This window comes from Rhinoraja longicauda, chromosome 2 (genome assembly GCF_053455715.1).
Source record: "Rhinoraja longicauda isolate Sanriku21f chromosome 2, sRhiLon1.1, whole genome shotgun sequence".
NCBI lineage: Eukaryota > Metazoa > Chordata > Chondrichthyes > Rajiformes > Arhynchobatidae > Rhinoraja > Rhinoraja longicauda.
In genome coordinates, this window is record NC_135954.1 from 48,024,258 (window position 1) to 48,043,651 (window position 19,394).

The following is a 19,394-nucleotide window of genomic DNA, read 5'->3' on the forward strand; positions in this document are numbered from 1 at the left end:
AGAGCTTTATACCACATTAACCACAGCAATAAAAAGTTATGCACTGTAACATTCCATCATTGAGCCATGGGAGCATTTAACCTTGTGCTCCTAAGATCGTATACTTGTTTAAATCATTGGACACGTCTTGAGGTCAACTGAGGGTTGATGAGGCGAGTTCAGTTTTAAGTGAAAGTTAATTCTCAGATTGTGATCTGAGGAAATCAAAATGAAATTATTTTGCTTCACTACGATTGGTACATTTGACAAAATGGATTGTTCCATCAATCATAACAGACGAGACTTAAGTAACTGCAGGTGCTGGATTATTAAAGAAAAAGACCGGTGTGCTCAGCAGGTCAGGCAGCATTTCTGGACAGGTGACGTCTCGGATCAGGACCCTTCTTTAGTCTGATAGTGGTGGGTTGTGAAAGCTGGAAGAGAGGTGGGGATGGGACTTTGATTAGTGGATTGTTGGCCAAAGGTCAGAGATGAAAAGTCAGTGAAAATATAAGGATAAAAGATGCACAAAATGAGAAGGAAAGAGATGGGGGAAAGGGAGAAATGGGTGCACATCTAGGTGGGCACAGTGAAGAGAGGTTGAAAGAAAGGGAGGGGGGGGGGGAGAGGAGGGGATGTTAGTAGGTTAGCTACCTAGAATTGGAGAATTCCATATTCATACCATTGAGTAGAAAGCTATCCAAGCAGAATGTGAGGTGCTGTTCTGCCAATTTGCATGTGGTCTCACTCTCATAATGGAGGAGTCCCAGGACTGAAAGGACAGTATGGGAATGGGAAGGATGTTGCAGAAGAGGAGGAATGAACACGCTGCAAATATGTTGTTGTTGATCAAATAAGATTTCTCTCAAAAAGACTGTTTAAGTAGCAAACACAGTAGGCTCATTGTCGGCTTCCTTTCTGTAACAGAGGCAGCATTGAACAACTTCTCCAGCTAATGAGCTGGGATACTCCCCCCATTCTTTTTCAATGCAGCCACATTTCAAATGTGGACGGAGAAACTTGATAACTGCATCCGGTGGCGCAGCCATAGAGTTGCTGCCTTACAGCCCAAGAGACCAGGGTTCCATCCTGATTATGCGTGCTGTCTGTACGGAGTTTGTGTGTTCTCCCCGGGACCTGCATGGGTTTTCTCTGGGAGCGCCGGTTTTCCTCCCACACTTCAAAGATGTACAGGGTTGTAGGCTAATTGGCTTGGTGAAATTGTAAATTGACCCAAGTTTGCAGGATAGTGCTAGAGTACAGGGATCACTGGTGGGCCAAAGGGCCTGTTTCTGCGCTGTATTTCTAAATTAAACTACTCAATGCCGGCTTATGGGAGAAGAAACGGAAATGGGCAAAATTGACTCCTTCCAATGAGCCTTCCAGGTGAGGATCTTTGTGAGAAAAATCTGGTGCTGCAGAGCTATGGGGCAACCTGCAAGTTTCCTCATGTGCCTTCTTTCAATTCTAACCCAGCAATTAATTTCACTCTGTCGTCAACTGTAGATCATTACTTGAGATTGCCGTTCACAGTCTCCGCATCACCACACTCTCACTATCAGGCTATTTTTAGGATAGTCCATGATAGTTCGAAAGATTCTTCACATAACCAAAATGTGGCTCCTGCTCACCTTGTTCACGTGATATCTCTGCCTTGTACCAAAACTTGGACGTGTCTTGTACAAATTTTACCGTCACATGTTTATCAGATGAAGAACTTAAATCTGTAACTAGAGCAAAAGAAAACATTCAAAATGCTACTTCCTAATTTAAACCTGGTCTTCATATTTGCAACAAAAATCAACACAGTAAGATCAACAGTCACTTAGTTTCAGAACTGTCTTACACATAGAAGGCAGAGGGCAGAGGTGCCAGTGTGTTTTTCTGGCTGGAGGTTTGTGACCAATGATGTTCTGCAGGGTTCATTGCTGGAACCTTATAAACATAAATGACTTGGAAGAAAATATTGATGGGCTGAGTTAGAAAATGTTCAAAAGACAACACAAACACTGGTGGAGTTGCAAACTGTGAAGATGGTTGTCAAAGGCTACAGCAGCATATTTCAGTTGTAGATATGGGCAGAGAAAGAGCAGGCGGAGTTTAATTGTTAGGAAGTCAAATGTAAGGGGAAAGTATACAGTTAAATGGCAGGACCATTAATAGTGTTAATGTACAGAGGAATCTTGGGGCCCCAAATCCATAGCTCAGTGAAAGTAACAATGTAAGCGGATTGAGCTGTAAAGAAACCCAATGGTATGTTTGCCATCATAGGTTGGTACATTGAGTATACAAGTCAGGAAATCATGCTGCAGCTTTTGCCTACATTCGAAGTATTGTGTACAAGAAGAATATGGAGGCTTTGGAGAGGGTGCAGGTGGCTATCTGGATTATGGGGTATTAGCTATAAGGAGAGTCATAGTCCTAGAGTCATGCTTACCAAGACGGATTTTTTTTATTTCTGTAACTTTGGAAGCTGAGGGGAGACCCGATAGAAGTTTATAAAATGATGATAACAAGCATTATACCATAGATAATCAGAACCTTTTCTTCCCCCGCATGGTGAAAATGTCACCATACTAGAAGGCATAGCTTTAAGGTGAGAGGAGGAAAGTTTGAAAGAGATGTGCAGAGCAAGTTATTTTGCACACAGAGTGGTGGATGCCTGAAATGTGGTACCAGAGGTCGTGGCGGAGGCAGATAGGATAGTGGCATTTAAAAGGCTTTTGGATAGACACATGAATATGCAGAGAATGGAGGGATATGAATCATGTGCAGGCAGAAAGAATTACTTTAATTTGGCTTCATGTTTGGTGCAGACGTCTTGGGCCTAAGGTTGTGCTGTACTGATTTAAGTTCTAATATGATCAAAGACTAAAAGTTACATAGGTTCAATATATATTATCAATAATAAAATTCAGTATTCATACAATTATAAACATGACATATAGAGACAGAGACATATACCTTGGTGATGCATTATTTGTAAAAGACAAGTTTACATTGAACAATACAGCTCGGGAACAGGAACTTCGGCCCAAAACATCCGTCCCGAATGATGCCAAGATAACTAATCTCCTCTGCCTGCATGTAATCTGCATCCCTCCCTTCCCTTTTCATATCCATGTGCCCATCTAAAAGCTGCTTAAATATCACAATGGTATCTGGCTCCACCACCAACCCTAGCAGTGTGTTTCAGGCACCCACCACTTTAAAAAAAACATCTTGCCCCCCTCACCTTAATGGTATTCCCTGTCGCCTTTAACATTTCCACCATAGGATAAAGATTCTCACCGTCTACCCTAATTATGCCTCTCATAATTTTACATACTTTTATCAGGTCTCCCCTCAATCTCCAGCTTTCTGGAGAAAACAATCCACATTTGTCCAGACTCTTCTTATAGCTGTTACCAATAATTCAGGCAACATTCTGGTATACAACTTCTGCACCCTCTCCAAAGCCTCCATGTCTTTTCTGCAATAGGGAGACCAGAAATGAGCACAATACTCCAAATGCAGTTTAACCAAAGTCCCATAAAGCTGCAACATGATTCTTATGACCAGAACTGCACACACATTTTATGCAGTAATAGTGACAGATTCCACAAGCAGGCAGAGCCAACACACTTTCTTGTTTCGTATTAACACAAGTTCATAGGTCTAATCAGTGTAGTGTCAGTGCTGGGCCATTCTTATACTTCAAACATTTTAAGATTAATTCCACTCCACACGCTTAGTCCTCCTGTAGCTCTGACAAGTGTCTGGGAGTTAGATTATTCAAAATACTCATACATTGTATCTTTAAAAAAAGAACTGCATTCCAAGATTGAATGCAGAGCACTAGAATGAAAGAGAAAACTGCAGGAGCTGAATGTTTAGAACTTTTATTTTGCTTTAACTAGCGACAGTTCAGTGCTGGAAAAACATTTACTTGTTGCTATTTTCACTAATGCTGGCTGGCTTGCCTACTTTCTTAAGCAACTTTTTTTGGTTTCAATTTGACCAAATAAAAAAGAATCGTTGTGGTCACTGGGAGCCAGTAGACAGAAAATAGTAGCTCATTCCACATCCTTGTTAACTTCAGGTCAACGGTCCACAACCTTTGGACTCTCCTGGGGTGGATGAAATTCTACCATACAGATTGTTATTTGCGTAATTGGAAACATCTGGAGGCAACCAACGTTTTTATGAAAGTTACAGGAACAAGCTTCTCCAATTTAAAAAGGGGCTGCATGCTTGGTGTTATCTTGTCCTTATCAAGATAAAAGCCATCACAGTTTCTGAAGTAAACTTCCTGGGCTGAAGTTCAACCACTTTACTCCAGCTCTCCAGATTATGGAAGAGAATTTTTTGTTTAAAATAGCAAGTAAACATCTAAAATTCCCGTTGTAATGTTAATGTCTGAAGCTCCAAGGTCACCAGTATTCTGCAGACTTTGATCATATCACTAAATTAAACTAAACTAGTTGTAAACTGCGTATCCATGTAACATAATTACAGTACTTTGTGGTGAACGCAAATAGCAGCAGCACTCATTAGCAACCTTGATTAGGAAAGTTTAGCTCACTTCCAATATATCACAAAATAACATCCCTGCTCTTGATTCCAGTTACATTAAGTTGCTCCTTCGTGAATGAGGGGACCAAAACATAATGCAATGCAGGATGTTCCAATTTGCTTTGCATTATAATGGGGCAGCCAGCAAGAGCCTTGTCTTCAACAGCAGTAGCCATGTAATGTAAACAAAATGGATCTGCTGCTTTGAGGTGGTAGCTTTCCAACTGTGGGTGGGCTGGGTGCTTAGCATTCAGCTTTCCAGTAGCTGCTCTTTACAAAGTATTCGATGTGTACATCAATTATATGAACAAAAACAAAATTCATCTTCTTTGTACATAAATAGTCACAGTTCTTATGGATTCATTGGTTCATAAGTAAAAGGAACAGAATTAGGCCATTCGGCCCATCAAGTCTACTCTGCCATTCAATCATGGCTGCACTATCCCTCTCATTCTCTTGCCTTCTCCCCATAATCCCTGACACTCGTACTAATCAAGAATCTATAAATCTCTGCCTTAAAAATATCCATTGACTTGGCCTCCTCAGCCTTCTGTGGCAATGAATTCCACAGATTCACACAACATTAGGAAGCAGCAATTTAGATGATAACAGTGGCATTTAAGAGACTTTTGGATAGGAAAAAGGATATGCAGGGATGTGGATTATATACAGACAGATACAAGTTGGTCAAGGCATCATGTTTGGTACAGACATTGTGGGCCAAAGGTCCTGTTCCTGTGCTGTACTGTTCTATAGTCATAGAGACATGCACCACTTTGGCCCACTGAGTCCACCCCATGCATTCACAAAGAAATAGATTCTTTCAAACAAAAACTAAACGTTAAAAAAGAAAATTGCAACACTCACCATGGACAACAGAGGGGGTACTTATAACTTTGGAAAAGTCAGGAAGGATGCTAGGAAAAGGAATGCTGATCGTACTTCCACTGTGGGGACTTGAAAAGCCACTTGAAGCCGGTGAGATGGAGGCAAATGAATGATCTCCCTCGGAAACCCGTTTCTTTTCCGGCAATGGGGGATGGACATTCATACTCAAAACATCATGCATCAGTGGGGCACTATTTGGCGCCTGCCTGTTAACTGCTGTATGCACTCCCTCCTGCAGGCCACCGATACCTAGGAGAGTAGTGGCAGGGAAGTTCATGTTCAAAGCAGTGGCAGGATGACTCTGTAAAATGTCTTGATTTCCATTGCTAGGTCCGCTGTTGCCACCGTAGTTCAGGCTGCTGGAATCTACAGGCATTGCAGAGGCTGCTCCAGCACTACCCTGGTGCAGGTTGGCAGTGACACTCTCCGAAACATTCAGACGAATCGAGTGGTTGTTGGAAGAGACAACTTGCGATCCCGGAGAAGGAAAGTGTGGTGAGGCGGAGTTCTCCAGGTGTGGACTTCCAGAGATACCAGAAAACACTGAGGAGCCAAGGTAACTCCCTGTTGACCTACTAATCCCAGTTACAGATGGCTGAGGAGAAAACGCTCCTTTCTGGGTATTCTCCAACCAGGCACGTGGGCTATCGGGGAGAAAAGGAAAATGTAAGCAGAAAAGTAGCAAAACTATTAGTATAAAAACATAATCATAACCCAGCAAATGAATTGCCAACTGGATAGCTCAATTCTGTTGCAATAATGGTTTATATTTACAAATTGATTCTGTGCTAATTTATTAGTTGGAATCACTGTAAATGTTTGACATTGTATATTTTCAAAACTAACCATCAGATTAAAAGTCAATCTTAAAATACATTTTAGTACTTTGGACAAGATGTTTGTTTGGTTTCCCACACCAGAGTATTTTTCATTTTCATTCAGGCCTAGTCCAAGGCAGCACAGAGCAGGGGCAGCCCACAATGTTTAGTGGAAACCTTTGCAACTCAGTGTGGGTTCTGAATCCCAGGCTCCTGCTCACCCCGCTGCCTGCCTCAAAACACATCAATGCAGGGTGGCGCAGCGGTGGCGTTGCTGCCTTGCAGCGCCGGAGACCCGGGTTCGATCCCGACTATGGGCACTGCCTGTACGGAGTTTCTACATTCTCCCCGTGACCATGTGATTTTTTTCTCCGAGATCTTCAGTTTCCTCCCACACTCCAAAGACGTACAGGTTTTGTAGGTTAATTGGTTTGGTATAAATGTAAATTGTCCATAGTGTGTGTGGGATGGTGTTAATGTGCAGGGATCGCTGGTCAGGGCGGACTTGGTGGGCCGAAGGGCCTGTTTCTGCACTGTATCTCTAAACTAAACTAAACCTCTTGCATTTGCACTCCATTTCCACAACATTGGAAAATATCTTTGTGGGTCCATGCCAGTCTGCCAATGCTGAAAGCATTGTCCTGGGTTCTACCAGTAGTCTTAGACTGTGGGCATACTTTCAATTGGAACGGAAAGAAAGAAAACGGGCATGTTGGCTAATGAACGGCAACAAATGGATTTGGAAGGAGATTAACTGAGATTGAAACTGGATCCAAATTAAATATATTTAAATCAAAGGTTCCAAATCCTCTAATTTGTTTGATGGGTGGGATATATTTTGTTTGGAATGTGGGAAAGAAACATAATACAACTTTTTTGTTATTCTACAAGAAGCAGCAGACTGTGACTGTGGTTGACGGCATACAATGTTTACTCAGTGTTCAGGCTTCCTCCCAGCACACAACAAAAACAAAATTTCTGTTATTTTGAAAAGAAGAGAAAACCTTCTGAAGGCCAACTTTATTTACAGTGGCTTGAAGGGGTGGGCTTTTGCATTGTGGCCGTCTTTGTCATGCAGTGAATGTTTGGTGAGGAAACGTGGCGGTCTGGTAAAGTGGGCTTGGGGAAGAGGCACCATGAGGGCTCCCCCCACACCAGTATTCATTTTAGAAGATCTCGAGGAAAATGACAAAATTGTTTAAACTGTTGTTCCTGGGATTCCGCATCAATCACAGTAGATATCTCGGACCCGCAGACCCTCAGCATAGGACCACCGCAAGGCTGCGTACTCTCCCCTCTCCTTTACTCTCTCTACACCAACGACGGCACCTCCACAGACTCCTCAGTCAAGCTCCTCAAGTTTGTGGATGACACAACCCTTATTGGACTGATCCAGGATGGGGAGGAATCTGCCTACAGACGGGAAGTGACACAGCTGGCGTTCTGGTGCCATCGCAACAACCTGGAGCTCAATGCTCTTAAGACAGTGGAACTAATTGTAGATTTTTGAAGAGCACCCCCTCCCCTCCCCCCACTCACCATCAACAACACCACAGTCACATCTGTGGAGTCATTTAAGTTCCTTGGAACCATCATCTCCAGGAACCTTAAATGGGGGGCCACCATTGACTCCACAGTCAAAAAGGCCCAACAGAGGATGTACTTCCTGTGGCAACTGAGGAAACACAATCTGCCACAGGCAATGATGGTCCAATTCTATACTGCTATTATTAAGTCCGTCCTCACCTTCTCCATCATGGTCTGGTTTGGCTCAGCCACAAAGCACGACATCCGGAGGCTGCAACGGATCGTTCGCACAGCTGAGAAGGTTGTTGGCTGAAACCTTCCCCCCATTGACGAACTATACACTGCAAGGGCCAGGAAGCGAGCGGGCAAGATCATCTCTGACCCCTCTTACCCTGGCCACAAAATCTTTGAAGCACTTCCCTCTGGAAGGCGACTCCGGACTATCAAAGCAGCCACAGCCAGACATAAAAACAGCTTTTTTTTCCACGAGTAGTAGTTCTACTCAATAACCAAAGTCTGTAGTCTCTTTTTTGCTCTGGTTTATTTTCACCCACATGTTTTGACTATAATGGTGTATCCTTATTGTTTTGATGTGTTTATGCTTTATTCTTAATTGTTAACTGTATGTTTGTGTTGTCATTTGGGAGCGTAGCACCAAGGCACATTCCTTGTATCTGCACATACTTGGCCAATAAACAATTTATTCATTATTCATTCATATGTTGTCGATCCCCCCCACAGAATTCTCCATTTATGAAGTGTTTCACTGAAAACAATAGTTACTGAAATTAAGTGGAGACACAAGAAACTGCAGAAGCTAGGATCTTGAGCAAAACACAAAGTGCTGGAGTAACTCAGGGGATCAAGTAGCATCTCTGGAGGGCATGGGTAGGGCGACGTTTCGGGTTGGGACCCTACTGCAGTCTGTAGAAATCACCTATCCCATCCCACCTTAGATAATGCCTGACCCTTTGGATATTGAGGTTTAGTTTAGCTAAATTTAGAGATACAGCCCAGAAACAGGCCCTTCGGCCCACCGAGTCCATGCCGACCAGCGATCAACCTGTTCAGTAATAGTATTAGAAAACACACTAGGGACAATTTTACCAAAGCCAATCAACCTACCAACCTATGGAATGTGGGTGGAAAGCAGAGCACCCCATAAAAACCCACACGATCACATGAAGAACGTGCAGACTCCGTACAGCACTCATAGTCAGGATCAATCCTGGGGCTCTGGCACTGTAAGGCAGCAACTCTATCTCTGTGCCACTGTACAGCCCTAGCAAATATCAACGATAACCCACCACCATCAGACTGGCCTGATGCTAAGTTACTCCAGCACTTTGTGTTTTGCTACTGAAATTAAGATGAAAAAGCAAAAGAATACCAAAAACGAAGTCACAAAGTTCAAAAATGCATGTTAAATGTGAAGGAGAAATGTGGAGAAATAAAATTAAGCGGTTCAAGTCTTCCCTTCCACCATTTTGTTACGAGCAAAAACAAAACTCATTCAGCCCATGATGTTCATTGCTATATTTTAATCAAAATTCCGAAGTAGTCTTTGAACACTGATTCCCAGAATAGTTTTTCGAAACTGCGTTCATAGAATCGTAAAGTTATGATACTATAAGACCATAGCCTTGCAGGTAACAGCTCTACAAGTGTTCATCCAGGTACTTTTCCATCGTGGAATGGTTTCTGTATTCACGCTCTTTCAAGCACTCAATGAATGAAATACTTTCTCTCTCAATTACTCTCTTGTCCTTCAATTCTGCTCCTTCATGTTACAGAGCGCCATGCTAATTGAGTGGCTTGGCCTCTCATGATTTTATAAATCTCCCCTCACTGTTATTTGTTCTTTCCCCCCCAAAGAAAACAAGCTCCGCTCTTGCGTAACTCTCCCTCCCTGGCAACACCCTTACAAAGCTCTGCACCCGCTCTACTGTCATCACATACTTCCTGTAGGGTGATGATCAGACCTCTGCTCAGTCACTTAATAAATGAGCACAATATCTCCAACCTAAACAGAAAACCAGGTACTTGGACATCAGCCCACTGTTTTCCCACACTAAATTCCTGTGGACTGTGATTGCTCTTATTGGAAGTGTCTGGCTCAAACAAATGAGAGCTTTATTTGCATGCAAATGTACAGGACATCATATTACATACCATTTCCTAACATTTCATCTGATTTCTAAACCCAATTGCATCCCTGTTGCCAATTAAAAGTGAAGTCATAGAAAAAGCATTAATATAGAAGCACAAGATGTGTTTGGGTGTCTGCATTTCTTTTCAGGTTCTTTGGGGAACCAACCAGATCAATGACATTCCAAGTTGTACTCGGCAGTTCTTTTTAAGACAATCTTTCAGAAGAAAGAAAAGCAATGGTGTTCAAATGGTCTGATAACAGTGTTCACTAATTCAACAGCGTCTGGTTGGTAATTTAGATGGCATGTAACGTAGGCAAAAACAAACACAGGCAGCAACGGCTAAAGATTGGGAATTGAAGTAAATGCAAAAAATGTGCAAAGAGCACTTCAGCAAAATTGTTTCTATTGCTGGGTCATGAAATCTGTGGCAAACCTATCAAGGGTTTTACAGATTGTGGAAAATATGATATACATTAATGACTGTTGACAGTTTCCCTCAGCGCTGGACATTTTTTACTTGAACACAAGTTTAACGTTACCTTCGCAAAACAAAAAAAAAATGACCCACGATACCAGACATGAGAGAAGATGCAGGGGAAATTTACCAGAATAGCAGCTGGAAAAGCACGAGATCTTAAAAAAAGGGATTATTCTCCAGAGACCGAAAGACAAGGTGGGGGCATGACTGAGGGATAAACAAAAAAATGCTGCAAACTCTCAGGTGCTGCCTGATCTGCTGAGAGAGAAACAGAGTTAACCTTTCAGTCGAAGACCCTTCATCGGGGACATCACATCTGAGGAGGGGTCTGCAACTGAAATGTTAGGTCTGTTTTTCTTTCCCTGGATATTGCGTGACCTGCTGAGTATTTCCAGCATTTGCTTTTATTTCAAATTTCCAGCATCTGCTGTTTGTTGGTTTCCAACATAATGGTGGTGTTCAATATCATAAAAGGGCTCTGATGGAATAAATATGGGGAAACGGTTTGCTGTGGCAGATGTGTGGGATAACCACCGGACACAGATTAAAAGTAACAAAATTAATACATGCAACATAAAGAACAGAGTTAAACACTGATCATGACAATCTGGACCGGAGTGCCTGAAAGATGACAGCAGGTTCAATAGTAACTTTCCTGAAGGAAACTGCATGGATACACTAATGAAAACAATTTACAAGGCTATGAGGGAAGAACAGCTCAAAAAGCCTCTGATCCTGATTTCACACACTCAAAGATCCTGTGAAATTAAACCAGTGGAATAAATTGTTTGAGGGATTCTCTGCCTGATTAACTCTCCTCAGGTAGAATTGACCTTCGACTGGTCAACGACTTTAATCGATTCCTGCGTTAATGGTTCTGAATGGATTTGCCGCAAATAAACCTGGGAGCATATTCATGGTGTTCAGCTCCCAAAACTCAAAGAAGACATCAAGGTATATTGGGTTCCAGAATGTTGTTAAAGTGCTGTTGCAAAGAACAATTTTCCGGCTGAGGACCATTGAACAAGAGTTTTAATGAGTCTTAAAGCTTTTACAACGTCAGTGAAGGAGACAGCTTATGGCCACACATGTGTAAAATCACATTGCTATTTTCACGTATGCACTCAGCATACTTCCCTCGGTGTCTGTTTATGTAAGTTGGACACATGCTAAACTTTTAAAAACTCATACATGAATAAGATAAAATAAAGAAAAAATCCAATTCTAAATTGATTTGAGTTCAGTAGATCTCAGGTAGCTTTTCAGTCATAAGCAATAGGGGAGGTGTTAACTTGTCATGCCGCCTAGTATGCAGAGAGTTGTTTTTCCCTAGTTTAGAGATACAGCAGAGAAACAGGCCCTTCAGCCCATGGAGTCCATGCTGACCTGTCCACACTTGTATGTTATCCAACTTTCCCCTCCACACTAAGTGACAATTTACAGAGGCCAATTAACCTACAAACCCGCACATCTTTGGGATGTGGGAGGAAATTGGAGTGCCCGGAGGAATTCCACGCGGTCACAGAGAGAACGTTCAAATTCACACAGACAGCACTTGAGGTGAGGATGGAACCTGGGTCTCTGGATCTGTGAAGCAGCAGCTGTGCCGCTCTAAGTCTGTGGTCTTTCAACATTTGAAGTGTTATGTTTGAATAAAAACTTATGTCTAACAAGCAACCTATTTGGAGGTTAAATATCTGACTGTATTTGCAAAGCATCAAAAATCAAGATCAAGCCTGAAAGTGAAATACAAACTCCCACCCACAATAACGAATGTGAAGTGTAAAGTATCAACGGGAAAAAAAAAAATATTGCTGTTGGATGTCCACAAGCAGTGGCCAGGAATATTTATTAACTATTTGAAGCCCGATGAAAAGAATGGCAGAAAAAAGAACTGCAGATGCTGCTTATTATTCAAAAGGACAAAAAAGTGCTGGAGTAACTCAGCAGGTCAGGCAGCACTTCTGGAGGACATGGATAGGTGACGTTTCAGGTCGTGACCCTTCTTCAGAAGAATAGCATTTTTTTGTGATGACTAATGTTAATAAGTTTAAAACAACAAATATACTTGATATTACAAATAAGGTACTGTTGGATTTGAGCTGGCAGCTATTGTTTCATTTCGAAGGCAATATCTGCAGGTAGCTGTTAAGGTTCCTACCTGTCTGTTCTGGGCACTTGGCTGTTGGAGATCGAACACCCCGAGCTAAACGATCGCTGGAAAGGTGTCTTAGTTGTTGGAGAATCGGTGTGAAACAGAATGCTGCTCACTGCTGCACTGTCTGAGCCCAATACGGAACGATGAATGCCTTCCATGTAACTTCGGGGTTCTGCAGAGTGAAAATGAATATGCTATGAGTGGTTGAAATAACAGAAGGTTATTGTCATTTAAAAAAAAAAATGTAAGGCATGATTAAAAAAACAAAAAAGGGAATAGTGCACATAAAAACTGGTGACACATCATCTACAGTACAGAAATATTGCTGAGACAGTGACAAAACATACCAGAATTTTTAGCCTGGCTGGTTTGAATTCCTCAGCACCATGTAACAAGATTTATTTACTCTTAATAACCTAAGTGTGTTTCCTGGCAAATAAAAACATTAACTTGCTGACCAGCTAATATTCTATTTTCCAACATAAACCTTACAGTCATTGTTAATTTAGTGCTTTGTTTTAAAATAAAGCAGAACCTGAGCTTTAGCCGTTTCTATGTTTATCCATTAGTTTATGGGTGATGATTCTTTGCACCAAAAGCTTATTCCCCTTATCAGTTTTTGATTTATTCCTTGACAAATATAAATTCAGAAATATGTTGTGGTTTTTCTACAGTTCTAACATTTTGGATTACATTTTTTCAAAAGCATTTTTTGTCTGAGAAGAAGGAAAGTATTAAAAAAACACTAATTTTCAAAATTAAAAGGATTCAGATGAAATTCGAAGAGATAATCTATAGATGCAAAAAAAAAAGGCCAACGACAGCCTGAGTTTAGGGAAGAAAAAATAAATTCATAACCACAGAGCATTCTTTTGAGCAAAACCTTGCAAGCATGTTGACACAAGCACAAAGACGAGATAAAGCTATCTGCAAATCAATGAAACATGACGGCTGCCGAGATTCCTGACATAGCAGGGATAACTTGCTAACATCAGAGACCATTATCCAAGGCAGCTTGGAAATGGTTCAAACAGGGACTTGTAGAAGCCTGCATGCTTAATTCGCATCTCATAACTCACCCTTTCATCTCCAAAGGTGACAGATACATCGGCACAATTATTTGGACTTGCTTGTTCAATATATCTTATGAATCAGGGCAAAGGGATCCCATTAAATTTTCTTTTTCCAACACATCTTGTTCATTGAGATAGACACAAAAAGCTGGAGTAACTCAGCGGGACAGGCATCTCTGGAGAGAAGGAATGGGTGACGTTTCGGGTCGAGACCCTTCTTCAGACCATCGACCTGAACTGCCACCCATTCCTTCTCTCCAGGGATGCTGCCTGTCCCGCTGAGTTACTCCTGCTTTTTGTGTCTATCTTCAGTTTAAACCAGAATCTGCAGTTCCTTCTTACACATTGCTCATTGAAATTGTCTACAAATGCATTCCATGAGTCCACGAAGCCAGAAAGTGAAGTTTTCCTTTTTCCAACAGTACTATCACTGCTGTGGAAATACTCCCTGAATTCCATCCTTTCACATTTAAAAAGGGAGGAAAAATCACAACCACTTCGGTTTTGAAGAATATGCTCATTTCTAGGCTCGGTAACATAAAATATTTTGTTTTAGCACAGCTTTGTTTCAAGAATGAGTTGAATCTCTGGGAAGCAAATCTCAAAGCATCGCAGTAATGTCTTAAACCCTTTACATTGTTTGTAACGCATTGAGACTCTCAAATTCACCTCATTTTCATCAGAGACTGGATGAAAACTATTGGTGCTCCGGGGAAAGAAAAAACATTCATGTTTAACTTGTAGAGATGTTTAGGGAAAAAAAATCTGTTAGTCCCATGGCAAGGTAAAATATTCAGCCTGGCTGCACATCTTTGAATTAATGCCAATAGAAACCAATGTCAAGCTTGTTATGTGTTTAAATGTAGAAACAAAGAACCACACTATATAAAAGGACAGAAAATGCTGAAATAACTCAGCACGTCAGGCAGCATCACCAGAGAACATGGGTAGGTGACGTTGCAGGTCGGCACCCAAAACCTATCCATGTTCTCCAGAGATGCTGCTTGACCTGCTGAGTTACTCCAGCACTTTGTGGTCCTCTTGTTAAATGTTTACTGCGGTCAGAATAAAAAGGTCAGTCCTGATAGCAGGAGGAAATGCAATGAGATTTCCTGGAGAAGAAAACGACACTTCACAAAAATGTCTCAATTTTTGACATCAGATTTACGTTGCACAAACATTGTGGTACTTTAGTTCTGAACCTGCAGAGTTCACGTGGAATACACACATAAATATAGACAATAAAATGGCAGGGAAAGGTATCATTATATATGTTTATAACTTCACAGGAAGACAAATTACATGGTCTGATCTAATATCACTTGCATTTATGGGCATCTGAAGCAATGCAGGGAAGAACATTCATTTCAACAGATACACCCTGCAACCGTCAGGAATGTGGTCACTCAAGAAGATAAATAACTGCTTGGAAAACATGCAATCAAACTGTGTGTACACAGCTGTGCTTTGGAGGGGTTTCTTAAAAGCTTCGCTAATAACTTCTTAGATCAGTACAAAATGAAATTTCCAAATTCAACCAAAAAGCATCATTGAAGCATCAAGGTCCAATTATACACATGCAATGTGACAAAATGCAAACACTTTCCCTATTTAATCTGACAAATGCTTTAGGAGTCCCATATTTCGATCAATTTAGAAAGATCAGAAGTTGTATGCTCCAGCACAATCACCTGAAGGCAATTTGTGATGGACTTCCAATGTGGGCACCCAGCCTTGCTCAATAATGTGTGTTCATGTGTATTACCTTTGCTATGTACAATTTAATAGGATTAAAAAGCTTATTTTCTACAAGCGATAAGGTGATACTGATCCCGAGTTAATCCCACAATGAACTTCTGACCCAGATCTTTGTGTGCTGGCTGTCACATTCCTCTTCCCTGCTACCCACCATTTCTCGTCACCATCTGGAAAATTATACAACACATGCACAGCTAAATAAAAATTGTGTACAGGTTCACTTTGAAGTCACAAAAGATAAAAACTCTAATATGAAAATGAAGCAAATATTTGTTGATTTCAAATGACAGTATTGAATTTTCACATGAATTTAGCGCTCGACTAGTAGCTGAGTTTTAATTGCAGTCATAAAGTCATACAGCATGGAAATCAGCCCTTCGGCCCAACTTGCCCATGCCAACCAACATACCCCTTCTACACTAGTGTGGGACTAGTGCATTTGGCCCATATCCCTCCAAAACCTATCCTATCCATGTACCTATCCAAATGTGAGGAAGATGCAATAAGGCTGCAGGGTGACTTGGACAGGTTGTGTGAGTGGGCGGATACATGGCAGATGCAGTTTAATGTAGATAAGTGTGAGGTTATTCACTTTGGAAGTAAGAATAGAAAGGCAGATTATTATCTGAATGGTGTCAAGTTAGGAGGAGGGGGAGTTCAACGAGATCTGGGTGTCCTAGTGCATCAGTCAATGAAAGGAAGCATGCAGGTACAGCAGGCAGTGAAGAAAGCCAATGGAATGTTGGCCTTCATAACAAGAGGAGTTGAGTATAGGAGCAAAGAGGTCCTTCTACAGTTGTACCGGGCCCTGGTGAGACCGCACCTGGAGTACTGTGTGCAGTTTTGGTCTCCAAATTTGAGGAAGGATATTCTTGCTATGGAGGGCGTGCAGCGTAGGTTCACTAGGTTAATTCCCGGAATGGCGGGACTGTCGTATGTTGAAAGGCTGGAGCGATTGGGCTTGTATACACTGGAATTTAGAAGGATGAGGGGGGATCTTATTGAAACATATAAGATAATTAGGGGATTGGACACATTAGAGGCAGGAAACATGTTCCCAATGTTGGGGGAGTCCAGAACAAGGGGCCACAGTTTAAGAATAAGGGGTAGGCCATTTAGAACGGAGATGAGGAAGAACTTTTTCAGTCAGAGAGTGGTGAAGGTGTGGAATTCTCTGCCTCAGAAGGCAGTGGAGGCCAGTTCGTTGGATGCTTTCAAGAGAGAGCTGGATAGAGCTCTTAAGGATAGTGGAGTGAGGGGGTATGGGGAGAAGGCAGGAACGGGGTACTGATTGAGAGTGATCAGCCATGATCGCATTGAATGGCGGTGCTGGCTCGAAGGGTTGAATGGCCTACTCCTGCACCTATTGTCTATTGTCTATTGTCTATTGTTTTTAAACATTGTGACAGCACTTGCTGCAACTACCTCCTCTGGCAGCTCGTTCCATGTACATACCACCCTTTGTGTAAAAATGTTTTGCCCCTCAGGTTCATATTAAATCTTTCCCCCATCGCCTTAAAAGGGTTAAAGGGGTTCAAGAAGACAACGTCTTCAGATTCTCGAGGGCAGCTAGGGATGAAGAATAAATTCTTGCATTGTCAGTGACACCCACACATGTGAAGTGAATATACAAGAAACAACTTTTCACTTCAAGAGTCAATTCAGGACTACAGAGTTTGGTACAAGCTATTCTCTGTGTGACACAAGCCTTTCGTTCTTTTCTAATTACAAAATCCCTCGGCTCCTTGTAATTTTTTCAGTTGATTATTAGCTTCTTATGCATTTACTCTCAAACCATATATTTTATCTTATACTCCGCAGAGTTAGAAATCCTGCAGTGCAAACCAACGAAAAAAATCCCCAAGTTCCAGATTGACTCCACTCACACTTCAGAAAGGACTTGGAGCAATTTAATTCACTTTGATGTAATTTTTTTCTACCAGGAAACACTGGTATGGGGGAACAAAATAAAATTATAGCTGGCCATATGAAGCGACGTAACAACTTCAATGTGAAATGATCTGACTCTCTCTGGTGGTCGTTCTCCAGGAAGAGAATGACAACAAAAACCAGAAACAGATGGAAATATTCAACAGTGAAACACAAAATTCCAGAGGAATTCTGTGGAGGAAATGGGCAGGTGACTTTTAAGGTCAGTGCCCTTCTTCAGATTCAATGTTCAACAAGACAGACAGCGTCCATGAAGGGAGTAACCGATTTAGGGCTACATCTCAGGACTGGCAAGTATTGTAGAAATACAGAACTTAACAAGGAAACAGAACAGGTAATGAAACAGGAAAGTGCTTCAAAGAATAGGAGGAGATGGTAATGTCAAGTCAAGTCAAGTCAAGTCAATTTTATTTGTATAGCACATTTAAAAACAACCCACGTTGACCAAAGTGCTGCACATCTGATTAGGAAGAAAAAAAGAAGCAACATACAGTGGCAGGCAGCCAAACACACACGTAGAAAAAACATTAGCAGGAGACACAGCAGGTATAGAGAGGGATAAATTAAACTAAATTCAATTCAATTGTACATAACAAAAGTAATACACAATGAACACACAATATTGAGCAAGGCTGGTATGCCCACATTGGAAGTCCTTCACAAGTTGCTTTCAGGTGATTGTGCTGGAACATACAACTTCTGATCTTTCTTAATTGATCAAAGTATGGGACTACGAAAGCATTTTGTGAGATTAAATAGTGCAAGTGTTTGCATTTTGACAAACACTGCATGTTTAAAAATTGGACCTTGTTGTTTAATGATGCTTTTTGGCTGAATTTGGAACTTTAATTTTATATTCCTCTCTGAATGCATGAAACTGGGAGTGGGTGTGAATCGCTAATGAGGGTGAGAGATGAAAGCAAATGGTGAAAGTAAATCAGCCAGGTAGGGCAGCATTCTGTTGGAAGGAAGGTGTAGATCGCTCCATCAGTAATGATGTTCTCTCCTCCCATCCTTGGAAGAGTGGTACACCCATTACACACGGCTAGTAGCTACCACCAGACAACAAATCAAAGCTGCTGCTCAGAGCGTATCTCAAGTTATACTTGAGGCATTTTATTGTAAAGCGTTGTGAGGAAAGGTAAGGAATTATTTAGCATTAAGCTTCAATGAACAATGTAGAAGGTCAATGGCAGCAGTCAGAGTGGAGGAAAGGTGAAGATTTGAAACAAGTCACTTAGAACTCATGGTTTACATTTGCACAAAGAATAAGGTGCTCACCAAAGCAAATTTGCTTTCCCTCCCAATAAAGTCCCAGAGTCATACAGCATGGAAACAGGCTCTTCGGCCAAGCGTGGTCATGTCGAACAAGGTGCCCCTTCTACACTGTCTGCATTTGTCCCATATCCGTCTACATTTTTTCTATCCTTCTACCTGTCCAAATGTCCTTTAAATGTTGTTTATAGTACCTGCCTCAACTAACTACTCTGGCAGCACATTCCATATACCCAGCACCCTCTGTGAAAAAGTTGTCCCTCAGATCCCTATTAAATCTTTCCCATCTCACCTTAAACCTATGTCCTCTGGTTCTTGATTCTAACCCGTGTTCTCTGGATGTACAGGCAGATGCACAGTGAACTGCAAAAACTGTTCATCATGCCGTATGTTGCCTCAAAGTGAAGGATGAGAGGAAACTCGTGGTTTGATCGGTAGACAAACATGGAACAAGCCCACTTTCTTGCAAGCTGTGGGCAGGCTAGGACTTTATCCTTTGAAGCACAGGAGACCGAGAGGTGATCTTACAGAGGTGGATTGAATCATGAGCAGAATAGTTAGAGTAAATGCAGTCTTTTCCCCAAGGTATGGGAAATCAAGAACAAAGAGGACATAGCTTTATGGTGAGAGGAGCAAGATTTTATACAAACCCAAGGGCCAAGTTTGTCACTCAGCGGTGAGGATACGGAATGAACTGCCAGAGGAGGTAGTTGAGGCAGGTACTATAACAGCACTTAAACGACAGTTGGACGGGTACATGGGTAGGAAAGGTTTAGAGGGATA

General features: G+C 41.6%; 1 protein-coding gene across 3 annotated transcripts in view; it reads right to left on the bottom strand.

Moving 5' to 3' along the window:
- tns3 (tensin 3) overlaps positions 1-19,394 on the bottom strand; it is a 374,519-nt gene that overhangs the window by 13,871 nt on the left and 341,254 nt on the right. For all 3 annotated transcript variants that reach the window (XM_078418541.1, XM_078418534.1, XM_078418548.1), the window contains 3 exons: positions 12,559-12,727; positions 5,401-6,065; positions 1,611-1,709 (listed from right to left, as the gene is read on the bottom strand). In XM_078418541.1, the coding sequence (XP_078274667.1) occupies positions 1,611-1,709; positions 5,401-6,065; positions 12,559-12,727 (933 nt within the window). The remainder of the gene's footprint in view (positions 1-1,610; positions 1,710-5,400; positions 6,066-12,558; positions 12,728-19,394) is intronic.